This window comes from Rhinolophus sinicus, chromosome 17, assembly GCF_057876585.1.
Source record: "Rhinolophus sinicus isolate RSI-liver-muscle chromosome 17, RSI-T2T, whole genome shotgun sequence".
Taxonomy (NCBI): domain Eukaryota; kingdom Metazoa; phylum Chordata; class Mammalia; order Chiroptera; family Rhinolophidae; genus Rhinolophus; species Rhinolophus sinicus.
In genome coordinates this window covers 2,172,368-2,199,495 of record NC_142517.1, presented here as the reverse complement: position 1 = coordinate 2,199,495, position 27,128 = coordinate 2,172,368, and the positions used below count along the sequence as shown (strand labels likewise).

Below are 27,128 nucleotides of genomic sequence, written 5' to 3'. Positions count from 1 at the left end.
CCTAATGACTATGAACCACAGGGCTAAGCGGAAATCCTGAGATCAAAGACAACGTGAAAACTGACTCGGGAAATCTTTTCTCCTCAACTGGACATCGTATTGTGGCCAGCAAGGGCCGCGTCTCTTCACACCTGAGGCCGCAGAGCAGACCAAGTAATCCCACGGCTCCCCAGGGCCCGTGCAGCTCACCCTGGCTCCTCCACATTCCCAGACACCTGCAAGGACACACCGCTGAGCCCAGGACTACGTGCCGTGTCGGTACGTCGGTCTCGGCTGGGTCTAGTGATAAGCATGACTCACGGTGGCCCCGGGGCCAGAGCCGGCAGTAAGTAGCACCGTCCTCCGACTCGAGTGGAAATGGTTCAAGTAATCACAGCTAAGTGGGTGTCGGCTGGATGATCCTGGGGGTGCTGTTACGAAGTTAAAGATGTGTTTTCTCTTTTTATTTTGCTAAGAATTATCAAGGCTGGAGGACGAATTTCATGGCTTACTGGTCCTTCTCTGATGAACTGTAACCTGACGGCTCCCAGATCATGATGGAATCAGATCCTAGGCACCCCTATTTATTTTTGTGGCCCTGAGCTGAGAAGGATCGAGAGACGTGTATTAAAATCTAACAGGTTTGTTTTCCCATTTCTGCTTGTCTTTCCAGGATTTCTGCCTCAAAAGTTGGTGCTGTGTTATGTGGTATATAACTCACGATAGCTGTAACTTTCCTGAACACAAGACTCTTCACTGACAGGAACTTACCTTCCTTGTCCAATGAATTTGAACCTGGTAACTATTATTTTCAAGTTTGGGGGAGAAACAAAGCTGAAAGCATTTGGCATCATAAACTCCTAAAAAGCCATTTGAAAGAAGTTTCTCAGGGGAAACATTCTTTGTGCAACTACGGTTGACCACATACTGGAACCCCACAGGAAAACATACATTCTAGCTACAAACGTTGGTAACTAGATTCCAGAGATGGTTTTCCAACGACCCATCCTCTGGATGCAGAGTCCCCCCTGCCCTGTGACTCACGTGTACCCAGCAGAGCGCTGCTGCGTGACTGACAATGCAAAACAGGAAGGAGTCTGCTGGCTCCCCCTGTGGTCCCTTGCCACCCGATCCCAGAGGCCTGAGGCAGGAAAGCCCTGTGACAACCCTGAGGCTGCAGTGATACAGAGACCACAGAAAGAGAAGCCCTGAGACGACATGACTAGAGCCAGACACCCCGCTGGCCCCAGCTGTCATCCCTCCACAACATGAGTCACTCCAGCCAGGGCCCAGATACTGCAGAGCGGCAGCAAATCCGCCTGCCAACTCTAGGCAAACTGCAGATTTGTCATCAAAATAAATGACGGCTGTTGTTTAAAGACTTGAAGTCTTGGGGTGGCCATTTACACAGCAGTAGATAACAGGGACGTCATTACTACGTCTCGGAAGAAACAACTACAGAGCAAACATTTAGTGCATCCTACCCGGCAATAACACCCAACAAACTGACTAGTAAATGCAGTCCATATCGTGTCCAGTATTGTGATAGCAAATGCCAAACCTGCATTTCACTGAATATAAATAATAAAGAAAAACCTATGAAATAAAATAAATGTGGATAACTTCCTAAACAGACAGCTCCAGTGTTTGTCAATCTGTCTGGGGTGCTTATGTGTCAACTCTAGGACTATAAAGGATGGCTGGCTTATTTTCTGTTAAAATTTACTTACTTTTTTTAGATTCACTTTTTATTAAAATTATTTCTATAAGTTACCCTAGTAATAATTTAAACAATGAATCTGGCATCAATTATGTGTACTGCTAAAGATGAAAAGAGTTGAAATGTATTATGTATGACACTTTTGCTTTAAGTTGTAATACTTCTGTCTTATTTTCAGCAGTAGAAACAACGGGATACTGGCATGATGACACACATACAGATCAATGGTAGAACTGAGAGTCAGAAATAAACCCTCACATTTATGATACACTGATTTTCAACAAGGGTGTCAAGAAAATTTGAACAGAGAAAAGAATTATCTTCGCAACAAACAATGCTGGGGCAACTCGATGTTTATGCAAAGAAATAGTTGGTTCCCTACACCTTACACCATATGTAAAACTTAACTCAGAGTGGATCCAAGATCTAAATGTAGGGGCTAAAACTATAAAACTCTTAGAAGAAAAACGCAGGAGCAAATCTCCATAATCTTGGATGGTTATGGCTCCTTAGATATGACACCAAAATTGCAGGCAACTAAAGAAAAAATATATGGGATATCACCAAAAATATACTGGATATCACCAAAATTTAAAAATTTTATATTTCGAAGGATACTTATCAAAGTATCCTTGGACAAGTGATGGAATCAGAGAAAATTTTTGCGTATCATGTATCTGGTAAGGGCCTGGTATCTAGAATATACAAAGAACTATTACCACTCAATAATAATAAGACAAATAACTCCATTTTAAATGTCTGTTTAAAGACTTCTCCAAAGAAGACACACAAATGACCAATAAGTACATGAAAAGGCTCAACAGCATTAGCCATCAGGAACACGCACGTCATAACCACAACGAGACACCTATAATCACAAGGTAATTTAAAAAACAGTGTTGGCGAGGAAGTGGAGACACGGAAGCCCGCATACATTGCTGGTGGGAATGGAAAACGGTGCCGCCACTGTGGAAAAGGGCCTGACAGTTTCCCAAAGGGTTAAGCCACCCATATGACCCAGCAATTCCACTCTCTGCTCTATAGCCACGAGAAACAAAGACTATGTCCACACAAAAACTTGTACACAAATATTCATAGCATCATTACTCACAATAGCCAAAAAGTAGAAACAAGCGAAACGTCCACTGATGGACAGATGGATGGATGGCTGGGTGGATAAATGTGCTGTCGCCGTGCACTGGAGTGTCACTGGGCCATGAAAATGAAGCACTGCTACCTGAGAACACTGTGTTAAGTGACAGAAGCCAGTCACAAAAGCCCATGCAGTGCACGACTCCATTATCTGCAATGTCCAGAACAGGCCAATCTATAAGGACAGTAAGTAGATCAGGGGTTGCTCTAGAGCTGGGGCAATGGCAGGACTGAGGAGCGAGGGCTAAGGTCAGCAGGGGTGTTTGGGGGGCTGATGAAAACTTTTTTAAATTGATTGTGGGGATGGATGCACGAGTACACGTAACTGTCTACCTTAAGTTGGTGAGTTGCAGATGTATTCCTCTACCTCAGCAACTCTGTAATAGCAGTCACAGCACTAATAACAACAGGGACACAATTTCCATGGCCAGTGGGCAACTCAGTCTCAACTGCTCATCCGACCTGTGTTCTGTTAACCTCTCACCTGCAGCGCTAACACTGCACCATCGTTTTTGAAAGAAACACAAGCAGGTTTCCTCGATGTTAATATTGTGACCATTTTGTTGTTTGGTTTTGGTTTCTTTGCGTTTGCTGTGGTAGTTTCTCACCAACTCCATTATTCAGTTGTCAAATGTGCACCACTTGTGAAACCCCTCAGAGCGGGAGGGGAAGTGGCCCCCAGAACTCAGTTTCTCCCCTCCTGTGGATGACGGGGCTCGTGCAGCGACAAGTCAGATCAGAGAGCAGCACGCTGTGCCGAGGGCCAGGGAGGCAGACAGGCTACTGTCCTGTGCTGCTGCGGGCCCGCTCTGTACAGAGACTCTTGGGACACTTTCCCAGATCGCTTACGACCTGCCCCTGCCTTCACCGCAGAACCGGCCTCCGCCAGGTTAGATGAGTTTGCACTGTGGTGTGAGCACACTCCACGGTCAGGAGGCCCAGTCACAGCGGCATAAACGGTCAGGTATACGGTGACATGGTGTCCCTTCCAGCCACATGCTGTCACCTGGCGACCCGCCATGAAGAAAACAGCTCCAAGCGAAAGGCCCCAGCTTTCCTACGGCTCAGCCAAAGTACAGTTCCTGTTCTCTGGGCTGGCTCCTAGCACCCGACTGCACTCTCAGGAAAGGCAGACTCCGGCATCTCTTCCTTCTCCAGACCCATGACCGTAACTGGTAGGTACTCTGGGCCCATTATCAGAGAGACACTCCCTCCTCCTCCGCAACACAACCCGCCAAGTTCAATGGACAGTGATTTATTTTGCAAATAGAGCCGACAAAGAAAAGGAACTACAGGAGGATGATTTTTGTAAGTCCCAGGAAATTCTCCTATGTACAAATTATAGCCAATCTGAATATTAAGTTGCCCACATCATGTACGAGTCAAGAAGGAACCAAAAATTAACCATGGTCTCAGAACCCCTACGGGAAAAAATTCTATGGCCAGTCAAGTAATTGGAGCAAAAGCCAAGAGTCCAGATGATGCTCCTACATCTTGACCTCAACTTCTTCAATCCGCTCGAGCTAAAACACAGGCGCTGTAGGCCAACTGTGAACAGCTAGTGGAAAAGGACCAGTAATCCCTTGTTCCGGGCCCTGCCATCGCCTGATGTCACCTGTTTTCAAAAAGCCTAAAGGTGGGCGGTAAGCGTTTGTCCAAGGCCTGTGAACAAGTCACAGATAACGATACTCCATTCTGTTGCGGTGCCCAGCGAAATCAGCATCCTCCCTCCATCCCACCCGAAGCCAAATTCCTCACAGGAACAGAGCAGGGCTCAGGTTTCCTGAGTGTCCTATTCCGCAGAGTTGCCTTCACCCAGAGCTACGTCCCCAGGGAGTCACTGAAGTCCCAGCCTGCCCCCTCAAGTCCGACTCCCAGATTTAAGGACACACGGAGCCTGGGGGGCCCCTCTGACCCAGCAGGTCCCACTACTCGGGACAGCTCTAACTAAGGCTGACTGTCTGCTCCTCACTAAGCTAAAGGAACGCGAGCTGCTAAGGAGACGCTCTAGCCCCACAAAGCAACACTTCATGATGTGGGCCCTCCGCCTGCCCACTGAAGGAAGGCCATTATCTAAGGAGAGGCTACAAATGGTCCATGACCAATCACTGAAAGCTAATGAAGAGAACTTCTGTGAGTAACCGGACAGTGTCGGTAACAGATACCAAGTTTTTCTGAACTAGCAAGCCCTCCACATGACTGGACTAAATCCAACATGTAAAAAACATGCCCATGGAACACAGGAACCAAAAAGCCTTGTGTGGTCTCAAATTCTCTCTCAACAATGACCTCTGATACCCCAGGTTGTCATGATGGTCCCGTGTGCATGAAAGGTGACCGTGTTCTAGGGCGGCGGTTCTCGAAGTGGCAGGAAAGGATGCTGTGTCCCGCGGAGACTTCCTGCAAGGTCTGAAGACTTGTGGTCGTCACACTAGGGGTTGCTGCTGTAACGGGTAGAGCCCAGGGCTGCTGCTAACCTCAGGCAACGCACAGGTGGCCCCCACGCCAGAGGACGCTGGTGCTGAGGCTGACAAACGTGTTCTCAAGACGTTAATGCAAAGACACGCGTGCATCAAAGACCCCCGGCCTCTCAGGGCCTGTCCTGATCCAGAAGACAAGGCTTACTGCCTCCTTGTGCCACGGCAACTGCTGCTCAGCTGTATGTGATGGTCTTCTAGCCTCGTTCGTGGGCTGTCCTTTGTGGTCCGTGCACAGGCGTGTCCTCTGAGCGTGACGGCAGCACCAGCAATGCCATCCCAACTGCTAACTGAAAACACCCAGCACGTTCCTTCTAGTCAATGAACTGCTCATGGAATAACGTCCCTTTCTCCTCCTCGTACAACAGTACATCAGGTAATACCCTCAGCCCGGCAAGTCATTACATGTCTGGTGCCAGAGAGCGTAATGCCCCCGTATCTCCACAGTTCCAGAAGTGCGGTGCCAGAAGAGATCCTGTAGCAGATGCTCCCAGTCCAAAGCTGGCCGCACTGCTGTTTGTTGAGCGGCCTTACCCTAATGTGGAAAGCACAATATCGTGCTGCTCATGAAGTCACTTGGGTCTTGGGTCCAGGGGTCTTCCTTCTCACGGTGCCACGAGTTACACTTGTGCATGTCTATTGCTTGAGTCTTGCGTGCTACTCTCAGCCATTGTCCTGACAGCTGGTTCAGCCAATGATCCAGAGACAGAAACAGGATGAAATCACAGTGACCAGTGAACAAACTGAAAACCAGTTCTCTACAAGCCACGCTCGCTATCAAGGAGGTGTAACAGCATTGCTGAGGGTCTAGACAGCCCGAGGACCGCTCCTAGAGCTCAAAGGACCAAGCACCGCCACCACCCACCCACCCACCCACCCACACACACACACACGAAGGTAGACTATTCTGAAGACACGGGAAAAAGCAGCCACCAGGATGGAAAAGGGTACAGCTGCTGTGGAAAACAGGCTGTTTCTCAAAAAGTTAAACAAAGAGCTGCCATGTGACCCCACAATTCCATTCCTAGGTATATGCCCAAGGGTACCAACAACATGTTCACACAGAAACTTGTACGTGAATGTTCACAGCAGCATTATCTGTAATAACTAAGAAGTAAACACCACCAGAGGCCCGCCCACTGACTCCACTGCAGATTTTCACTGGGTGACACAAGACGACCCCCAGTCAAGGCCCGGAACTGTGCAGAACCACACAAGCCCAGGGCTGGGAAGACCTCAGTTGTCATCTGGGGTCTAAGACTCTCTTCTCAGAAGATGAAATCAACAGTCACAGACCCAAGAACACGGGGCTAGTGAGTGGCGGAAGCCAGGCTGGACACTGGGCCTCGGTCCCCACGCCCGCAGGCTTCCCCGTGTTAGTGGGAGCGTGTGGGGGAACAGAGCCGCAGGAAGCATGGGGCCAGGGGAAGGTCGCTGACACGAGGGATCTCTGCGACAGACCTAGTGAGACGACTGCGTCCATGAGTGAGAAGCTGGATCCAGTTCTGCCCACAAATAATCAACAATCAAAAAGTCATGCTGATTCTGTAATCATTACCTAATATAGTTTGAAAGAATAAACCCACAATAAAGGAGCACAATTGTGACTTTCAAATCATCAAAAGCAGAAAAAGCAGTTAGAAAACTAAGTGTTCCACTTGCAAGGTAAGCAAGCTAGCCTTCACAGGACTGCTGCTGAACCACGTGCCCCATTCGTCCTCATACAGGTCACCGAGGACAATCAGCCCCCCCCCCCCCCCGGTGGATCAGCACCTTGGTTTACACGGTGCAGTCACCCTAGCGCAGCTCAGCAGGAGATTCACAACAACGTGAGCCATCAGGCAGGTGAGGAACAGAAGGTCCAGAGAACTCACACCCTGGGAAGTGGACTCGCGGGGCCTGAAGGCACCTGCTTGCCCAGGGCAGACGCCGGAAGCCAGACGAGCCAGCAAGGAAAGTTCAGCTACAAGTTTTAACAACGTGCCAGATCAGCGTGGTAGCCACAGCTGATGGGGAAAAGGAAGGGGTGGGGAGATATGGAGGAGGTCTGGGGAGGTGATGGAACTGCTCCACATCCCAGCTGTGGGGCTGGTGACGATGCATTTGTCAAAACTGCAGAAGGACAAAAAAGTGAAGGAAAGACCTGTAAAGGATCTTTCCTGTATGTAAACTTTAAAAAGGACCCTGTTTTAGAGGACAGCTACCCCAGGTCTCTGCGGCACTGCCTACTCCCCACAGAAGAAGGTCTTGGTATCTGAGACGCATGAGCCCCCCACGCCTCTGCAGAGGAGCACTTCAGTAACCCCCCTCCCCTCTCCCCAGTCAGTAATGTTCCTAGTAAATTCATCAACATGGAAGTGAAAACCCAACTGCCCACTTCCCAACCCTGAGAGTTCCCGTGTGAGCCCCCCCAGCAGCAGAAACAAAGCCAGGGTGCGCGTGAATGCTGAGCAACCGGCTGGCTCTGCCCGCTGGCCAAGCCTCACTGCCACACGCCCGCGGCAAGTCAGGCAGCTCAAGTTCACAGCTCAGCAGAATGACAAATCGCATGTGTCATAGACCTCTGGCGTCACCAGCAAATAGCAGAAAATCTACTCATCGAATTTGCAAATGCCTTTGTTTGAAGAAAGACCTTAGAACAATTTTAAAAGGGAGAGCAATGCAAGCGTCCCGCTGAAGGTGCTATGGGGAAAGCACACGACGAGGCCGTCCTGCAGCAGATTTAAGGGCTGGGTTAAGCCAGGCCTGGCCTGGACACCACGTGGTCTCCCATCTGCCCAGAAGAAGTGTCACCAATTCTTAAAGGATTAGGAAAGGACTGCGGTCACACAGGATCTCCCTCATCAGGCTGTCAGGAGGTGAAGGATGACACCCCCAGGAACAACAAAATGTCCTCTCTCTTTAACAGCAGGGAATTGTCTGAAGACACACAGCAGACACGAAGAGCAACGTGAGAAAACAACCCCTAGCAATGCACTTAACTCTTCCGCTGCCTTCAGAACGAAGAGCCCTGCGTCTCACCGGTACGTGCCACCTCCTGTGCTGAGAGCGCCGCTAGTTAGCTGGCTTTGTCCTTTACCGCGGTTTGGCTGCAGAATTCTGTCACAACTACACCTATTACCTTGGGGAGACATTTACTAAGGAGACAGTTTAGGTCTGAAATCTTTAATTATTGCCTCACAACAGCAGCAAGAGCTTAGCTGAGCTCAGCTTGGACTTTTCCTTGACTAGATGTTAATAAAGTGACGAGGTCGCCAAGTGACAAGTACGTCAACACACAGTTTGGTTCTGACTTCGTTTTAACGCAGACTGAAGGGAAATGTCCCCTCACCCCGTGCTTCCTAAGGCCGGTGCTCGCTCCCCAACACCGCGTGGACCAGAATCCCCAGGCAGGATGTGTCACCACACACACCTGGGACCTACCCCCGACTCCCCAGGGTGAGCAGCACAGGGGTCTGAGACGGTGCCGAGAGATGTTTATGCCCACACACCTGACTGCAATCACCGCTCCAGAACACACTGCAAACACTCACTAGTCTGGAAAGAATGACTTACTTGTTACGATTCCCGCCAAAGCAAAAACAAACTGATTCTCATCAGAACTGAGCTCCTTGACGTCTCCATCCAGCGACTTCACAAAACTCTCCATTGTTTGACCAGTGATGCTGAAAAACTTCAAAGCTTTATCCTGCAAGTGTGGAAATGGAAGTATCACCCTTTCACAGATACCAGCATGAAAACATTTGAAAAGTACAAGGTGCAGAAGACTCCAGTGTTAATTACAGAAGCAAGATTTGAAAATAGATTCCTTCATTAAAAGTTTCTACTGAAAAGGTCAGGAAAAAAAGCTTTTACTTCACTAGACGTAAATAGGACTACTAGGAGAAAAATTACCCTGAAGCCTAAAGCCAAGAGTAAAATAAAAATATGAGTATGGGAAACAGCGCAAAATTCACACAATGCTGGAAGTACTCGGACGAATTCACACAAAATTACACTAGAAAAATGTGTTCTCTATTTGTTCTAGGCATGAAACCAGAGATTTTCAAACCTCTGGCAGAACTGCTTTTCAAATAAAATCTGAACTGAAATCTCAAAAGTAAACGAGGTAAAGCTGGTGGACAGGCTTGTGTGGCACTTTAAAACTTCGTCACTTGGCAAAAGTATTTCCAGGTTTGTGGCACCTCCGTGGGGCTCTGAGACCCTGTTGGAAAACCGAGGCACTGACCCAGGGCACAAGGAGCTGCCCGGAGACACGCTAGGACTGCTCTGTGGTCACGGCTACAACCCTGCACCTTAGCTAACTACCCCTGAGCCATACATGCACGAATCTGTGGATTTTATGGTGTGTAATATGGCTCAGAAAAGTCAATAAACTCTGTAAAATACACTTAGTCTCTCCGCCTAAAGCCAAACACAATCTTCACGTTTATAGGTGATAAGGAATTTATTACCAGCCTCCCGCCAAACATGGTCCTCCTGGCTTCCCGTCCCCGACACACACGCCCAGGGCAAACCTCAGTCTTCGCCGGTTCCTTCATTCTGCCGGCCGTGGAGGCCAGCTGCACGGCCGCACCCGCCCCCGTTGCCAGGCTCTCCTTTCCTTCCACCCCCTGCAGAGCCAGCTCCCTCCACCCGAGCCACTGCACTTCGAATGAGGCTTCCTGTGTGCTCTGCAGCCCCCGCCCCACAGCTCCTAACACGTGCTCTCACTGCCAGGGTAACCTTCCCCACACTCCCCTCCCGTCCTTTCCCTCGTACTGAGAAACCCTTAAGAACCCAGGCCTCCCGCCTACTGGGTAAAACCAGACTGTGCCGACAGTCCTCCAAAATCGCATCCCACCCGTCCTGGTCAGCCTCATCTCCCTCCGCCTTTACCAGACAAGCCTCCACTCTGCCAACTGTCCCTAAAACAAATGTCAGACCTCTCACTCTGTGCCTCTGATGATGCTATTTCTGTCCTCGTGAGCTGGCCACCCCGTTCTCAGCCGTTACTGCCTATTCAAGTTCATCAAGGCCCGTCTCTTCCTCTGCGAAGCTCCTTGGTGGGGGTGTGTGTGTGCGTGTGTATGTGCACGCACACTAATGTGTATGTCAAGTGACACATAACATCCGATCCGTTAACTATTACACTGCCCAATGGGTGACGTGTGTAAGAGCACTTTAAACTCAGTTACACACACACAGTGCCGAGCCACAATCCGGGGGTGGTACTACTGCCACTAATACCATCCAGCGTCTGGGAGAGAAGGCATCTCCTGGCATTTGTTTTTCATACCCCCAGAGCACCAGGTTACAGCACCCCCACACCTACGGTATTCCAGAACCGCTGGGTGAGGGAAGGGATGGGTGCGCTGTGTCAGCGCCCTGCAGACACCCGCGGCTCCCGCTTACCCCTCCCAGAATGGCTCTGACGGCCTCCTCACTGCTGGACACGCCCCAGAGCAGCGTGCAGGCTGCGGCGCCCATCTCGGTGCAGTACTCGGCCTGCTGCAGGAGCTGCTGCTTCACCTCACTCAGCTGCTGCCGCAGAGCCAGCTTCTCCTGGTGTCAAAACAAAGTCAGAAAGATGGACAGAATTCAACTTCAAAGTATCTCGTTTTCTCTCCAGATATTTTTAAAGGAAAGAAATGCGCACAGAATTACAGAAAACAGTTCGCAAATGAAAACCACACCTTAAGAGAGCCACAATCATATTTAAAAATTAACTTCAGGGGTAAAATTAACCCCCTTAGAAAAGCACACCCTCCTGCATTAGTTTATAAATACCACCAAAGACTTGACTTCACCTTCCTTAAGTCAATGAAAACATGAGGCATCTCAGGTCCCAAGTAGCTAAATCCAGGACCAGCACCAACGGGGACACCTGAACAAAGTGACAACCTTCCCGAAGAGAGAGGCCATGAACTGTCCTCCCAATGTCCCTCTGACCACCATGCGCTCCTACGGTTCAGCTCCAGGTGGGTCCTGGGTGACGCGGGGCTTCCTACCCTCCCGACCACCCCCACCAGCATCACTATTCCTTGTTACCCGAAATTCCCTTAGAAGGTGACAGTATTTCCTCACTTAATCAGAGATAAACTTAGAAACATAAAAACATAGTTAATTTATTCCGAAGTACAAGTAGCTCAGTGGCCCACACAGTTCAAGTATATCCGATATTCTAGGTTCTCCTTTTAGAGAGGTGAGAACAGGGCAAGTAAAGTAGAGCAGCCGGCAGTAACCACCCTGGGAAGTCAGAAGCTGTCAACACCCAGGCTGACCTCCACTAGCAAAAGGACTACAACTCGCCGAAGGCTCAGGTGATGGCGAGCGTTTCTTAGCAATAAAGTACGTTTACTTAAGGTTATATACCTTAACATTGATTTTTGTTTGGGACATAATGCTACTGCAGGCTTAACAGACCACAGTATAGTGGAAACATAACTTTTATGTGCACTGGGAAATGAAATAACTTGTGATTCGCTTTACTGCAATATTTGCTTTATGGCAGTGGTGTGTGGACAATGTTGCAACAACTTCCCTTTGATTACCGTAAAAAGTAACTCTTTCCTAACAAAAATATATGTAACAAAAACTGGCGGTCTCTGTTTTAATTGGTTTGCTGGCTGTGAAAGGTGCACGCCGTAAGACAACACAGCGAGGAGAAACCACAGGTGCACAGCCGAAAGGCCTGGTCCAAAGGAGAACACGGACGCTGCCTGCCGCCTGGAACCGTTCACACACGGCAAAGCCAGGCACGGAGACAGCTCCGCCGGCTCGGGCTTTGTGCGAAGGCTCATCTAACCTTCCAGTGACAGCACAGTTCTCCAAGAAGGAACCCACATCCCCTCCGGCAGTTTCACTCCTCCATGAAAGCTGGGCTCTTGCTGCTTTGCCAGGACTCTCGGGGCCAGTCCCTTAGGTCACACCAAGGCTGTCATCGCCTCCAACGGCCTCCTCCATGGATCTGACTCAATCATCGCTGAGGACACATCTCGACCAAGATCATAAACCAAGCTTTCCTGCTTCCAGTCGCCATTCTCCAGGGGCTTGGGCGCTGCTGCTCATCCAACACACGTCTTCCTGATTTTGAGTCCGTGCTTTATTATCTGTCTTTTCTTACACACTGGATTCAGTAACTTCCGCCTTTCCCTAACGGCTGTTACCCATACTGAAGCATTCCCAGGGTTTAGTCCCTGGAGTCTTTCATGGCTCCTCACCCTTACATAAGCTTCCAGAGTCTGGTTCGTGATCTGTGCAGCAGGACAGGACCGCAGAAAAGGCAGCTGCCAGTGGCAAAAGACACTGCTGTGTCACACAAACGTGCAGGGCTCGCGTCAGTGGTACATTGGCGGGACGATGTAACAGGAAACATCACTGGGAACAGCTGGACTTAAAACAGTCTCACTTTAAGGTCAGGTATGAGGGCAGTGACATATTGGTGATGGGACGCTGCTTTTCCATGGCCATTTCATCCTCTTATGCAGGCACTTTACCAGAATGGCTTATTTTTCAATAGTACATCTAACATGCCAGCAAAACAGGCATTTCTCTTATGCTTATCAATTATAAAAACAGAAATCTACAATTCTGCGCAATTTAAGCCTCAACCTTAACAAGACGTCTCAGCAATCTAAGGAATAAATGAACCAACGGATTCCATTTTAGTTTATCATGATCTAAATAGAATGACAAAGCTGAAATTTCACCTTTCAATATGTGCTACTCCACCTAACTGAATTTTCAGACTGAAACTCTTTCCTTAACATTTGCCACTTGCTCAGTATTAAAGCCTAGAAGTTTCCATCAGTTTTGGAAAACCTCTTTGTAGCCACAAACATTCAGAACTCCGTCCCATGAGAAGACAGCATGAAACGAAGCTTAGCACACAGGCAGTGGGTCTGGACCAGCTCCTGCCATTCCCGCAGATCAGCAGAACCTGCAGACCCAGCTGTGCTGGGAGACGCACGCTGCACCGCCGGCTGCCGACCCCCTGCCCGCAAATGGGGAACGATGCTGATTGGCAGCCATTACTAGGACAATTCTCGCGCTAGCAGTCAAAAATGAAAATACATTCAAGATCCAAATTTTACCAGACGTGGAAGAATACTTCTAGTTTTACAAGAGAAGAAATAATTTTTCCATACAAAAAGTGAAAATTATGTGTAATTTTTAAGAAATAGTATTAGTTTGTCCTAATATTAAAATGAAATTGGTTATTTCTAAAATATCAGTAAATTATCCCCTAAATTAATTACAAATGTTTCTGATTTAATATATCTCTGATTATAAATTATGTGCACGATATTTATTTCAAGATTCGTATATTATGATTGTTTATGTTTCAGAATGGTCTTTTAAACCTAAAAATTAACAGTGACTATTAAAAGGCTGGACCCAGTAAATAATCTCCACATTAAATGGTTATAGAATGCAAGTGTTCAACGCCTTTCCAAACCTATCAGAATACATAGTTAAAAATGCCATCTTGAGACCTAAAGGCTCAGAAGGCTACCGCTGCCCCTCCGTGGCCACGGCCAGGACGCGGGCGTTCCAGGCAGCAGTCTGCGGGCGCCGGACCGCACCTTCTTCTCTCGCATGCTGTCAGCCTGCACCGTCTCCAGGCGGGCTCGGAAGTGCTCACAGTCCATTCTCAGCTGTTCCAACTCTTGCTCCTTCCTTTCCAAGTCTAGAAGACAGAGACATAAATCTCAATATTTCAAATCACTAATCTTGGAAGCACCCATTTTGCTCCATCTACTCTTGGAAAACCTGTACCGACTTCTGACGTAGCGGTATGTGCGTAACCAGCCCTTGAGTAACCAATATTCTAAAAGTCCTGCTTTGTAAGTTTTGATTAGTTTTTAGCCCATAGTAAAAAGCACTTTTTTCGTGGTTTTCTGCTTTGTGTGTTTAGGACCTCACTCTACTGCCAGACTCGTACTCGAGGCTTTAAGGAAGTGTGTATTTAAAGGACTGGAGGCAGGGCTGAGAAGCCCGACTGTCTCATGGCACAGACTGTATCTGCTCCATAAAAAGCAGAAAGCAGCTCAGTGAGGAGACAGTGCCAGCCGGGCTGACTCACAGAGCTCGTCTCACCAACTGGCAGACTGACTCAATGGGGACAGCTGCAGAGTCAGTGCAAGAGTGAGAACAACGGTGACAGACACAAGAAAAGGCCACAGGGGACGCGGGGCCTGTGGAGTCCTTCCTCTCCACCATATTCCTTTACATGATGATGCAAACGGCCAACAAAAATCCCAAAGACATCCATGTGAGTGAATTTGAAATAAAAAGATTGCCATTTTAAAGTATTACGCTGCAGAAATACTGACATTCAAAAAGCAAAGAAATACGTAACTAAAACGTTCAGTGCCTTGACTTGCAGGACTGAGGAATTGTCACCTTTATGCTAACAGATCGGGAGACGTGAGCGGCAGCTGTGCTCGGACCTGACAGTGTCACTTCTCTGACTGCAGTAAGGACAGTGGTGCTCAGACCTCAGTGTGCATTAGACGCCCCTGGGGGCCCGTCCTGTTTCTGCTCAGCAGGACTGAGGGCCTGACACTCTCCACGCTCACAAGTCCCAGGCGAGGCTGATGCTGCTGTCTGGGAACAGACAGTGAGGACGACGCAGCTTCGGGACAACGGCCTGGTCTCTCATCACTCACTACGTAAATTGTGCACAGCGCCCGAGGGAAGCCAGCCAGCTGGCCTAGGGAATGCGCAAGGGCGGAAGCACGGAGGGCGGTGAGAGTTCAGAGAGCAGACCCCTGGGAATGGAACCTGACCCCGCCTAGGGAATGGGGCCTGCACACACTTCCTACAATGCCTTAGGGAAAAGGCTGCGGCTTTGTAACCGAGGGGTCTCCGAGAGGACAAGAGGAAGCCCACACGTGAAGTTCAGGGGCACTGCCAAGAACAACGCAGGCATCCCCAGGCTCTGAGAATAAAGGAAGTCTCCACGCTGCCCAGAGACCCTTGGCCCTGGAAGGAAGATTAGAAGCTACAGCTCAATATTCAGACAGCGAGAGGTTATGAAACTGGCTGGCAGCTTCCCTTCAAAGGTGTTTCTGAGAAAGAGGGTGAAGTAACGTGGGACTATTTCCTCTCCCTTCAGTTTCTTTCTGCCTTTTTACGACATAGAAACCACAACATGACTTTCACTGGAATTCTTTACTGTGTCCCACAAATCCTGGCCACAGAAGAAATCAACTATCAATCAAGTGTGAAGCCTGGAAAACTACCAGTTGCCTTTTGTAACAATATTAAATGGAAACATACATATTATTCACGTTACTTATAATTATATATGAACTATGAACTGCATATGGCCACAGACAAAAGGAAACAAAATGAAAAAAGACAAAATTAAGAAGGTGTAAATGTTTTGCAATTAACTTTTATATTTTTTTCTATCATTGAACTGCATATTACTCAAACACAGTCAAGAAGATAGGAAATGAAAACTCTACAAGCCTTATTATGTGTAAAAATCTGTAGGAATTCATTCTGACCACCCCAAAGACTGTTTGGTTTAGGGAATTCCGTAATCTCTCCCTCTGTACAGCCGTATAGGACCTTACTGTGAGTCAACGTAACAAAAGGACAGGGTCAAAACATCCACTGCCAGGGCTGCCCCACGGAAGCCAGAAGCCACGCCACCCACCGCAGGCTCTCCGGCCGGGACGCAGTGGCACTTTCCGCAGTGCGAGGCCTCCGCCTGGTGGCCGGACGGCAGCACCGCGCAGGTTCCGCCTCAGCCACCTCTCCTGACAAAAGTCGCACCTTGCATTTGCAACTTGGCCCACAGCGTGCCTGCCACCGAAAACACCTTGAGAGCACGGGTTTCCATGTTTCGTTTCCTAACACATCCCAAATGCCTAGCACAGTACCTGGTATGTAGTAGGCACTTTATAAATATTTGTCACATAAACGAAATTCACTTCTTTATACATTCCTTCTGCTAATCTTTGAATAAAAACATGGCTGCTTGGATTACATGTCTCATTCTTTTTTAATGAGAATATTACTTTTGCAATTTTTTTCAGAGACAGACATCTGAACAGTAAATGATACATTACATATAGTCAGGACATTTTCTTACCCATCCTCAGTGTTAGAACACGGAAGGGGGCTGCCACCCAGCCTACACTGTATTTCAATTGCTAATCTTTAGCATTTAAAGTGAAGGAGAAATCTCCATTTCATGGTTAACTGAATGAAGGGTGGTCTAGACGACCAACAGACAGAACCACCTGAATCACAGGCCACTTCCACACCCGTGTGTCTTCTGAAATTCATAACCCTTTGACAGTTTCACTGACATGAGAAAGTATCTCAGCTTATTCACAGGAAGGGTACAGAGAACTATATACAGGCAGGATACAGAGAGTTATAAATGAAAACACTAATCAAAGAAATTTAAACTATATAAAAGGGATCAATTTCTCCTCTCTTTAACACCGGGCATGTTGAAATAAATTGCCAGTTAGTTCACATTTACATGAAAATACTTGCTTTTGACCAAAATAGCTAAGGAAAGGGCCTCAAATAAAGGCTTTTTAATAGCCATTAACTTTTACCTTCTTATCACTAAGAATTTAGAACTAGCTGCTGACGGATTCCATCTTTACTACGAGCTGAGATGTGGAGGGTGCATTCCTTTGCTGTGGCTGCCGTCACCAGTACAGGCATCCCTCGCTGTCTGCAAGTAGAGCGTTCCTATGAAACCCCCACAAGCCGAGATGGCGTAAAGCGAGGAAGCAATTCCCTTACGGCACATCTTGCTAACGGATGCACAAATAAAATGAGGTAAAGCGCACGACGCTGACACAGTTGAAAGCCCTGTGTCCTGATGCTGAGATGCTGAGGGCAGTGGCAGGAAAGGAGCTGGGCAGGGCGGCTCTCCCCACTCCCAGCGCCGCTGCCTCTCTAACAGTTCTCTGCAAACACTTTTGGCCTTTCTTCACAAAAGCAAAAATCGTCTTCGGATTTCTTTCGGTTAGTGAAAACAAGTGCTAACTAATGTAGATCTTTCATATGGGCGAAGTGTCATAACGTGAACTTTTGAAAAGTGGGAGTGGGTAGCTTAGAACAGAAATCTGAATGCTACAAGTTGGAAATCCAGGTGCTGGCAGGCCATGTGCCCCCTGAAGCCCATCGGGGAGGGCTCTTCCCGCCTCTCCCTGCTGCTGGAGCCCCAGGGCTCCTAGGTGTGTGGCAGCACAAGTCCAGCCTGCCTCGGCCTGCACTTGGCCTTCCCGTCTCTTCACGTTACCTTCCCTGTGTGCGTCTGTCTCAGTGTCCAGATCCCCCCTTGTACAAGGGCACCCGTCATACTGCATGAGGGCCCAACTACAGACCTCGTTTTACCTTAATCACCTCCCACCTGGGGGCCAGAGGCAGCCTGTCGAAAATATAAGTTGAAAAAGAAAAAAAGGGCCAGCCCAGTGGCTCAGGTGGTTGGCGTACCCTGCCCCTAACGCCAAGGTCGCCAGTTCGACTCCCACATGGGCCAGTGAGCTGTGCCTTCTACAGCTAACATTGTGAACAAAGGCACTTCCTGGAGCTGGGAGGCTCTGAGCAGCCGGAGGTCGGTGAGAGCTGCTGTGGGCTGCCGTGTGCTGCCCTGAGTGGATGGCAGCCGGCGACAGCTGCCGTGAGCTGCTGTGAGCAGCCAACCGACTGCCTCGGCCGGGTAGCCAAGGCTCACAATACCAGCACGGGCCAGGGAGCCGTGTCCTACACAACTAGACTGAGAGACAGCGGCTTGAACCGGAGTGGGGGGGGGGGGGAGTGAAAAAATGAGAATATTCCAAGTTTCATGGGAAGGAAAAAAAACCCACTTCAGTTAAGGAGCTTAAATGCATTTGAAATCCCAAGGCCCATTCTAAGCCAGCACAACAACAATTTAATTAGCTGTCAAATTTCTAAAACAAACCAAAGAGGGCAGGGTGGGGGTTTGGAGCCAGAACACGGAAATAGCTTTTTTTTTTTTCCTACACTGCCAAAAATCTGCTTCCACAGCCACGCTTCTTTTCCTAACGTAAAGGCCACTGGAGTAATCTTTCACACGATGAAGAAAACGTGTGACTAACAGGAATTTGTGCTGCCAATGTACCAGGCATTACCTCCTCTCACTAGCTTTTCACACCTGCATGTTAGAGCAGCTCAGTCTACCTTAAATTATCAAGGGAAAGGTTCAGATCTTACCCTTTTTATATCCCCACATGACCTAGCTGTGCCTGACAGATACCAAGCGTGTAACTACTGGATTGATTTATCAACTAAATTCACAGAAAGACTTGAAAACAAACATCATCACAACAATCTAAGCTCGGTTTTGTTGAATGCATATGAATTCTGTTCAAGTATTTCCCAAACCAGAGTCAGCGAATGTTGCTTTTCATTTATTGGCACATAAACACAAATATGTTTATGACGGGGAGTAATTTACTCAAACACTGTCTGTCTCCAGCCTCTCTTGGCCACCTTTCCACCTCCTCTGTCCATAAGGCCTGTAAATCTGTGTCCTTCTCTCCCAGTCCCGTATTCTTTCTGGACCGTCTCCACGTGCCCTTTAGGTCCACTCTCCGCCCTGATGTGTCCCCAAGAGGTTGAAGCCAACACACACAGCAGCCGGCCGCCCTTGCTTCCAGCTTCCTGCTGGATCTGGGGAGTGGCGGGCCCTGCAGGAAACGCAGAGGAGACTGAAGCCGGGTCCCTGACTTCCCCACTGCCTCAAGGCAGCAGTGGCTCCACCTTCCGATGGAGGCTGTGGCCCTGCCAGCACCCACCCTCCTGCGAGGCTGGAAGTCCTCCTGCCACTCCTTCAGGCCTGGGGCGGGGGGGTGGAACCATGGCACCCCCCCCTTCTAGTTCCTGGGGCTTTGCCAGCCTCCTGCTGGTTCCCCGAACCCCACCCACAGCTCTGTCGTCCTCTCTTCATTACATTCTTCATTTCTCCCTTTAGTTTCCTGCCGAGACACGGATGTGATACATTCTGATCTTATCTCATTTGAGCCACAGTAACTTTTGGTCAAATGAAATCATTTCTTCTTGGCACTCACTCGTTTGTCCCACTCTATCTGTGCCTCATGACTGTCTGTCTAGTTCGTATTTCTACAGACCGGAAATAATAATTCTTCCCAGCTGAAAAGGAGCCCCCCCCCGTTCTAACTAATGTCAAACTCTTGAGAACTTAATCTCAAAACACCCCACAGACACGTTAGAAATCACGTATTATCATAGTGGTTTTCAACCCCACTGCTAAATCAGGAACACTTACAGTTCTGTAAACATTTAATTCGTATTTCCATTTATTTTTTTATCTGGAAATCATTTCAAACTTATAAAATGTTGTATGAACAAAACCAATGCGAAGAATACCCACGTGCCCTTTACCCAGACTCACCAACATGTCACATTTGCTCACGTCTGTAGCACACTCAAACACACGTGATATATTTTTCTGAACCAGTTGAGGGTAAAGTTACATATATGAAAACCCTTCATTCCTAAATACTTCAGTGAATACTTCCTAAGAATAGGGATAACATCTTACACACCCACTACATACAGTTGTCAACTTCAGAAAAATTAGTATTAATACCTTTGTCTAACCTACCACTGACATTCAAATTTTGTCAAATGACCCAAGTTGCCCTCTATAACATCTTCTTCCTTCCAGGGCCAGGTATTGCATTGAAATGTCACGTAGCTTCAGCCCCCTTTAGTTTGAAAACTCCCCATTGCCTATCCGTTCTGCATGACATTACAGTATACTTTTACATTTAAAAATCACAACATACATAGGACTTCCATTTCCAGCTAGGATCGTGATGTAGCAGATCAATTTTCCCACCAAGAATAACTAGAAAGACAGACTGTAAATAAACAAAAATCATTCGAAGGGCTGTGAAAGCGACCAAGTCACACAGGCCTTGAGAAGAGGGCCCAGCTCTGCAGCCCGCCCTGCCGGAAGCACAGGCATGTTCCAAAGCAGCTCGGGGTAAGAGGCAGCAAAGCTAAGCAGAGCCGCCCAGTCTCCTCCCTCGGCTGGGGAGCTACAGGACAGCAGCTTGGGGTGGCTCATGACCCTAGAGAAGGAGCGAGCAGAGGACAATGGACGCCCCCAGAGCCATTGCTCCCCGCCAGCACCAGCCCTGTGTGGGAGCAGCGCAGGGAGGCGCCGACACCAGCGGACTGAAGAGCGCAGGCCACGGCACCAGCAGCGCTCCCATCAGCCTCGTGGGGCTGCAGAGACCAAGGCTGAAGGTCGGAGCCTGCCAAGATGGAGGGGCCCTCAGCTGGACCCTGCTGTAGGACTAAAAGCCCTGGAGGGAGAATGAACTAGAAATCGGCCAGCTGGAAGTATGGCTGGAACCAGCGTGAATGAGCGCAAGCCCTGACGGACGAAGGTGACCCACTCGGACTCGACCCTGATTGACCGGCAGAAGCCAGAGGAAAGAAATCCTTGCCGGAGGAAAATATTTATCCAGAGCCTCTACAAGTTTTCATTCAGCAAGTCCATTACCCAACAAAAAATGACCAGGACGACCCAGAGGAGACTTAGGTGAGAAAAGCCGGCCAAGGGGTGATCCAGGTATTGGACTGACAGACTCAGAGTTTAAAACAACTAAACAATATGCTCCAGAAAATGGGCACCAAGAGGATTTCAGCAGGGAACTAAAATAAAAAACAACCAAGTGGAAAATCATTACACAACTAATTGATGCTAAATAAGGGGGTCAGTTGGCCACATACAGTAGAGGCTGTTTTACACCAGAGGCGAGCAGCATGGGTTGTCCACCTTCACCAGCACAGGAGCTGTACCGGACCGTGCCGACCGAGGTCAGGGGCGGGTGTCCATTTGAAACTACACAAAGTAACTTTTTTTCACTGGTAAAGAAAGTGTATTAGTCAAACCTCCCTCCAGGACGTCACGCCTGTGCTGGTTTGTACTCACTGCTGACGCTCAGTAGACAAACAAGGGTACTTCACAGTGTTACCATGAAAACACACCTAAATAAACAAATAAATTTTAACACATTAAAACCAACGTTGCAGCTTTTTAAATGTCAGAAATGAGACTGCAAGCTTATGGCTGCTCACGCTGGCTGTCAGCCACTCACGCTGGCCAACGGCAGCACACGCCACCTCTGGCTGCTCACAGCAACCAGGTAGGAATCGAACCAGCGACCTCGCTGTTAGGAGCACAGTGCTCCAACCACCTGAGCCACTGGCCGGCCCTCAAGTTGTTTTCAAATTACACCATTTAACATCTCAAATGCAACATAATGCATTTGAAAGGTATTTTCTATAAGACAATGGAGATTTAAACAAGCAATAGCCTTTTCATCATCTCTCTCCAAAATGAACACTTGTCAATTAAGGCAAGGATTAGACCTTGTGACTTAATTGTGAAACAAAAATATCTCACCCCTCTGATTTCAAGCTTCAACATCAGTTTAAATGAAAAGCATCCTGATATCGCAAGGTGAGCTGTTTAAGAAATCTTGACTTTTGCAACTCCTTATCTCTGCGACTTCTATCTTTTTCTTGTTACTTAACCAAAACTAAAAACAGAAGGTGGGTTGGGGAAGAGGCCTTAGTCAGGCCTCAGGCCAGAGCAGACGTCTCCAAGGGCCAGCTGAAGTTCCAAGTTCCCGGTGAAACCTCCACCACCACCACAATCCACTTGGATCCTTCCTTTAACACTCGGTTTCCTGTAGCAGATCCAGCTTCAGAGGACACCACTTTAGGAGGGTGGGGGCCCCCCGGGACCAAGTATTCAGCCCGGCACAGAGAACAGACTTGTCCCATAAGATGGGAATAAACCATTTTGTCTGAGGTAACCGTGCAGGGCGCTCTGACAAAAGGGACACACATGTCCGGGCTGCCCAATAAGGAAGTGAGACAGGGCCTGAGGCTGAGCCCAATGACACAGCCTTTCAAGACCACGGCACAGTTCTGTTTAGGTTTTTGAGTGATCATGGGTTTTGGTGGGTGTTCTCTTTGGTATTTGGTCTTTACCCTAAGAGCAAGGAGAAGCCATTGAAGACGTAAGCCGGGGAATGAATAATCAGACTGAATTGTTAAAAATTACTTGGCTACAGGGTATAAAACAGACTGGAGAGTGGCCAATGAGTGGACAGTGCCAGGGGCAGAGATTCAGGCGAAATGAGAGGGGCCTGGACTTGGGTGGTGGCAGTGCCAATGGCGGCAGGCTGACGGACTTAGAACGTGTCCATGACAGGAAACCTCTAGGACGTTCTGATAGACAGGTGGGGGCTGAACGGTGAGCAGGAGGTGGGAGCAAGGAGGATCCTGGGCTCCTCATCGGAACGTCGGTACCCTGCGGAGGCTCAGGCAGCCAGTTTTCGGTGGGGTGGAGGGACGGATGTCATGAGTCAGCCACGAGAAAGTAAAAACCAGCTTGCTCTGAGAAAGTGAAACTGTCCTGCAGTTTGTCGGGCTGGGATAACAGACACACATGAAGCCAGCTGCCAAGTTAACAGGAAACAATATTTCTCCCAAGGACACACTGTACTGTAAGCGTCATCGTGATCCCTTCTTTCGTGAGTGGTTTCTTATTCAGAGAAAGCTTAGTCTGTAAAATCCCCGCTATCAGAAATTTTGCTTACACCAGGAAGAAGGACACATCCTCCTCTCGCCTGTGGGACCAAAGGCACTGTGACACAGGGCAGCAGCATGGCTTCCAGGAGCCACAGAACCTCAAACAAGGATTTGCAGGCACTAAATTCCACATCTACCTCAATTTTGTAGTTTTCCAGGAAACGGGACCTGCGTCCACTGCAGGGAGACCTGATGCTGACCCCTGATGCAGCCCTCCTTTGCCTGGAGCCACAGAAACACAGCTTCCCCTGCACTTCAGCTGGACTCCACCCTGCCCCAAAGCCTAGAGCAGCTCCATCCTTTCCTCTGTCGGCAAGATGCCCAGTTCCTCTGGTGGGTGGTCTCCCTCCCTGCCATGAGCCATAAACTTGACCTTGTGAGACTGTAGGTCCTTCCTGATAGTCATAGACTGATTAGGCTAAGACGAGACAATTAGAATTTGAAGTGATTATGAAACACATGGGAAGAAACGCCAAGTAGGACTTAGTCAGGGTTCTGAGCCTGGAGGAGAGGTTTGAGCTACAGCTACATCCAGGAGCCACTGGCACCCAGGTGGTAACTGACGCTGTGTGTGCACAGATGAGGGGAGAAGGGGGCCCAGGGCTGAGTCTCCACTGGCTAACAGGATGCTGCAGAGAAGGGTGATCAGCAAAGGAGACTGAGAAGTGGCCCAAGACACCTGTGGGGAAGGCCAGGGAGTGCGGAACAAGATCTCCTGAAGTCTAACCTTGACCAAGTCCCCCAGATTCGTTTGTGGCTCTCATTTTACAAGCACAATTTGACTTCAGTAGAGGACTGACCTCCAAAGACTGACTCAGGCTTATCACCCATGAGACCCTGATGTGTTTTGTAGACTGCCAGTCTGTTACTCTGCAGTGAGAAACATAACCACCCGGCAGAGTGACAAGCAACAGCCCTCCAGCTGAAGGAATGAGCAGAGAAAACAGTGTTAGTGGAGCCCAGTGAGAGCTGAGACTGTGGGGAAGGCCCCCGGGGGGGGGGGGGGTCACAGCTGCAGAGGGAGCAGGAAGAAACAGCCAACCTCTCTCCACCCACTGACGCCTTCCATTAGTGAGCCCTCCTGGCAGTCAGCGAGGGAGCCAGTGCTAGCGGTGTGGGGGAGTCCACCTCCCAGAGCAGAGGACAGCAGATGCGAGGATTCCGAAGAGGATAAACAGGGCAGGGAGCTATGGTGGCCATGAGCATTCTCCCTCCTCACTCGATATGGCTGCCCCTTGAGCAGACGCATTTGCACAAACCAGAAACGTGTACTGGGAAGATGCCTTCTTGTCTGGACTAGTGCTGGAAACACAACCCAGGCCCCCCAGCTGCACCTTTCCTAGGGGGAACAGCAAACAGTCCAACTCACTGTGGCGAATTAGCCTGAAACGCTGAAGACTGATTTAATTGTAATTCAGCCTCAATTAGGCAATTGCTGAGTCAATCCCGGAACACCGCCAAGAACTTCCATCGGCTCCTAGACTGATATGCGACATGATGGCTCAGCTCAAATCTCCAGTCTGGGTGGGCACTGGGCGTGTCCTGGCAAGGCTGACCTCAAATCGGGGCTAGAAGCTGACCCGTCCATCAACCCAGAGACAAGTAAACCCACATCCAGCCACGTCTACAGACACATTTGCCTCCATGCAAGGTTTCCACAAGGCAAGGCCCTTAACTTACACCAGTAAGAACGTCTTAGAACTTTCCATTATAAAAGGAGGAAGTTCTGCCGAGGAAGACAGGTGGACAGAAAGAGAAGCTGGTGACAGATACTTCAGAAAGCTAGCAGCCCTCCAACAAAACCCTCCGACAAAACCCCAATTACTCACTTGAGCGCCTCCCTCCCTTACGATTCTCCCAAACGTCACTAAGGACTGTAACTGTTCCCTGCAGGTTATTTACTGTTACCTCGCAGGCATCCACGCAACGTAAACCCGCTGGACCAGGTCGCTCGCTAGCATTAGGGCTGTGAGAGGTGAAGCGAAACTCACTTTTTTCTACAACCTTTAGTTTCTGGGCGCTTTCCAACGCGTCCCCGCTTAGGACTCGGGGCAGGAAGTCCCGCAGCTGCATCACTTCCGTCGTCAGGCGGTCCAGGTCCTTCTTTCTGACTTGCACATACTCTTCTTTGGCTCCCACGCGCTAGAAGAACAAGCGGATCTGAAGACGAGTGCGTTTCTCTCCAGGTCACGCAGACCAGCCGCGCGCCAGCTCGCCTCCTCGCAACGCCTGTCATGTCCACAGCTTCCGAAGCAGGTCTTTGCCCAACGCCCTGCGCTGCGCGAACCACACCTTAGAGCAGCAGCCCCGCCTGCCAAACGGCAGCCGCGTTTTCAGGCGCGCACGACGCCGGCGCCGCAAAGCCACACAAAGCGCCAGCGTCTTTCCCGCACGTGTCAGCGCCCCGCTAGTCAGGAGGAAGGGAGTTTCACCAAATTCCTCCCCGCAGCGCCAGGCCTCGGCTCGCCTCTCGTGTGGTGTCCGCCACAACCCTTCAGGGGTGTCCAGGCCAGAATGGGAGGCACAGGGAGGCCGGGTGGCTTCTCCAAGCGCCGCCGTAACCGGGACACAGCGAGACCTGAGTGCGGGGCTGGCTCCGCCTCCCACGTCACGTGCCGCGGCGCTGACGACGGGAACCCTGACCCTCCTACAGACAGAAGCCCGACACCAGCATCGCAGCCTCGTGGGCCGGGGACGCCAGGCTTCGGACGGCGAGCAGCACCGCCGTCACCGCCCGGAGCGCCCACCGCCGCACGGTGCGGCCGCCCGGACCCGCACCCGGTTTCGGAGGAGGGCCGCCCCGCCGCACCCGGCCCAGGCCACGCGGTGCTGACGGGCCCAGGGCCGGTCCTGCGCGCACCAGGCGAGGCCCACACGGGCCTCAGGACCGCGCGGGGAAGCACACGGCGGCGGCACGGACACCGGCCTGCTCACTCACCCTGCGGGCCTCCTCGGCGCCCCCGGCTTCGCCCATGGCCACCACGCCCGGCTCCGCTCCCTGCGCCTGCGGCTCCCTGCGCCTGCGCGGCGTGCGCGCCCTCTGACCCCGCTCACGCCGGAAAGCGCGGGAAGCAGCGCCAAACTGCGGCCATGCCCGGGTGTGGCGAGCGACGAGGCCCAAGCCGCGGTGCGCGCCGGCTCGCAACCCACGAACCAGGGGGGACTCCCTGGATCCGCGGCAGCTCTCCTGGCTCAGCGGGGGTTTTCGACTTGTTACTGCGAGGTGGAGAGACAGTAAGACCCAGGTGTGAATGTCAAGTGCAGTAACAGCATCGGGCCTTCCCTGCTTGGCGAGCCGCTAGAGGAAGGGCGATGCCGGCCAGGGACCCAGCCCCCGCGGCGCCCGCGGCCACGCTGCCCACGCTCCACGCTCCTGGAGCGGGGGTCCCGGCGCTGTGACAACAGGGTCCTCGGGAAGTCTGCCCCCGCCCCCGGGAACATCAGTCCGACCAGCTGCCTAAGCTGAAACGACCTCCGTGAGCGTGGGGACATCACCTAGTCCGTTCGCTCGCCCCAGGAGGCCCACTGGGTTCGCCAAGTCCGGTGCAGCCTGTAGGTTGAAATGTACCGGTTACTGCGCAAGGAGGACTTCGTCCGTCCCTGAAACCCGCAGGAAGCCGACGGCGCCGATTCCCTGCAGGGCGTGCTCTCCAGGCCTGAGCGCGACGCGCTCCAAACCCCGGCTCCCGCCTGCACCTACCCTGCCCGCCCCGGCCCTGCCCAGCACCGGGACCAGACGCCGGGGACCTCGGGGGTGCCGCCTCCGCTGGCCGCGGAGCCCTCTCAGTGGGGCCGCCCCACCGTCCCGCCAAGGACCCGAGGACGAGCCTTCTCCCCGAGGCCACCCGCCGCGGCGGTCTGAGTACAGTTAAGAACGCGGTGCCGTGTACTTCGTGGGCTGCCTGCCGGGTAAATGGGGGGTTTTGTGAATGTGCCTAAAGATTCTGGACCATTTGCAATCGGCCATCCGACTGTTCCTGGCCAAGACCCGAGCCTGGCCAACCTCGCTGTCAACGGCGCTGACTTTCGGTGACCGAAGGACCGCGGAGGAGCGAAGGCGTGACGCCACGGGGCCGCACGCCACCTGCCGGGCCCCGCGGCGCTCGCTCCCAGAACGCGCTGCGAGCCGCGCTGCGCGGCGCCTGTGTGACGCCATCACCCCGCGCGCCGCCCCGCCC

General features: G+C 50.5%; 1 protein-coding gene across 14 annotated transcripts in view; it reads right to left on the bottom strand.

Annotated features, from left to right (window-relative positions):
* The window catches only part of HSF2BP (heat shock transcription factor 2 binding protein), a 67,369-nt gene extending 40,241 nt beyond the window's left edge, over positions 1 to 27,128 (bottom strand). For 2 of the 14 annotated variants that reach the window (XM_074324631.2, XM_088794130.1), the window contains exons 1-7: positions 26,954 to 27,074; positions 26,446 to 26,500; positions 25,889 to 26,166; positions 24,942 to 25,092; positions 13,896 to 13,999; positions 10,723 to 10,872; positions 8,884 to 9,016 (exon numbers count right to left, since the gene is read on the bottom strand). In XM_074324631.2, coding sequence (XP_074180732.2) covers positions 8,884 to 9,016; positions 10,723 to 10,872; positions 13,896 to 13,999; positions 24,942 to 25,092; positions 25,889 to 25,924 — 574 coding nt within the window. In that variant the 5' untranslated portion in view covers positions 25,925 to 26,166; positions 26,446 to 26,500; positions 26,954 to 27,074. Of the gene's footprint in view, positions 1 to 8,883; positions 9,017 to 10,722; positions 10,873 to 13,805; positions 14,000 to 18,709; positions 19,002 to 24,941; positions 25,093 to 25,888 lie in introns of those variants that run through there. The other 12 variants (XM_074324643.2, XM_074324647.2, XM_074324623.2 and 9 more) reach the window with 12 other exon arrangements.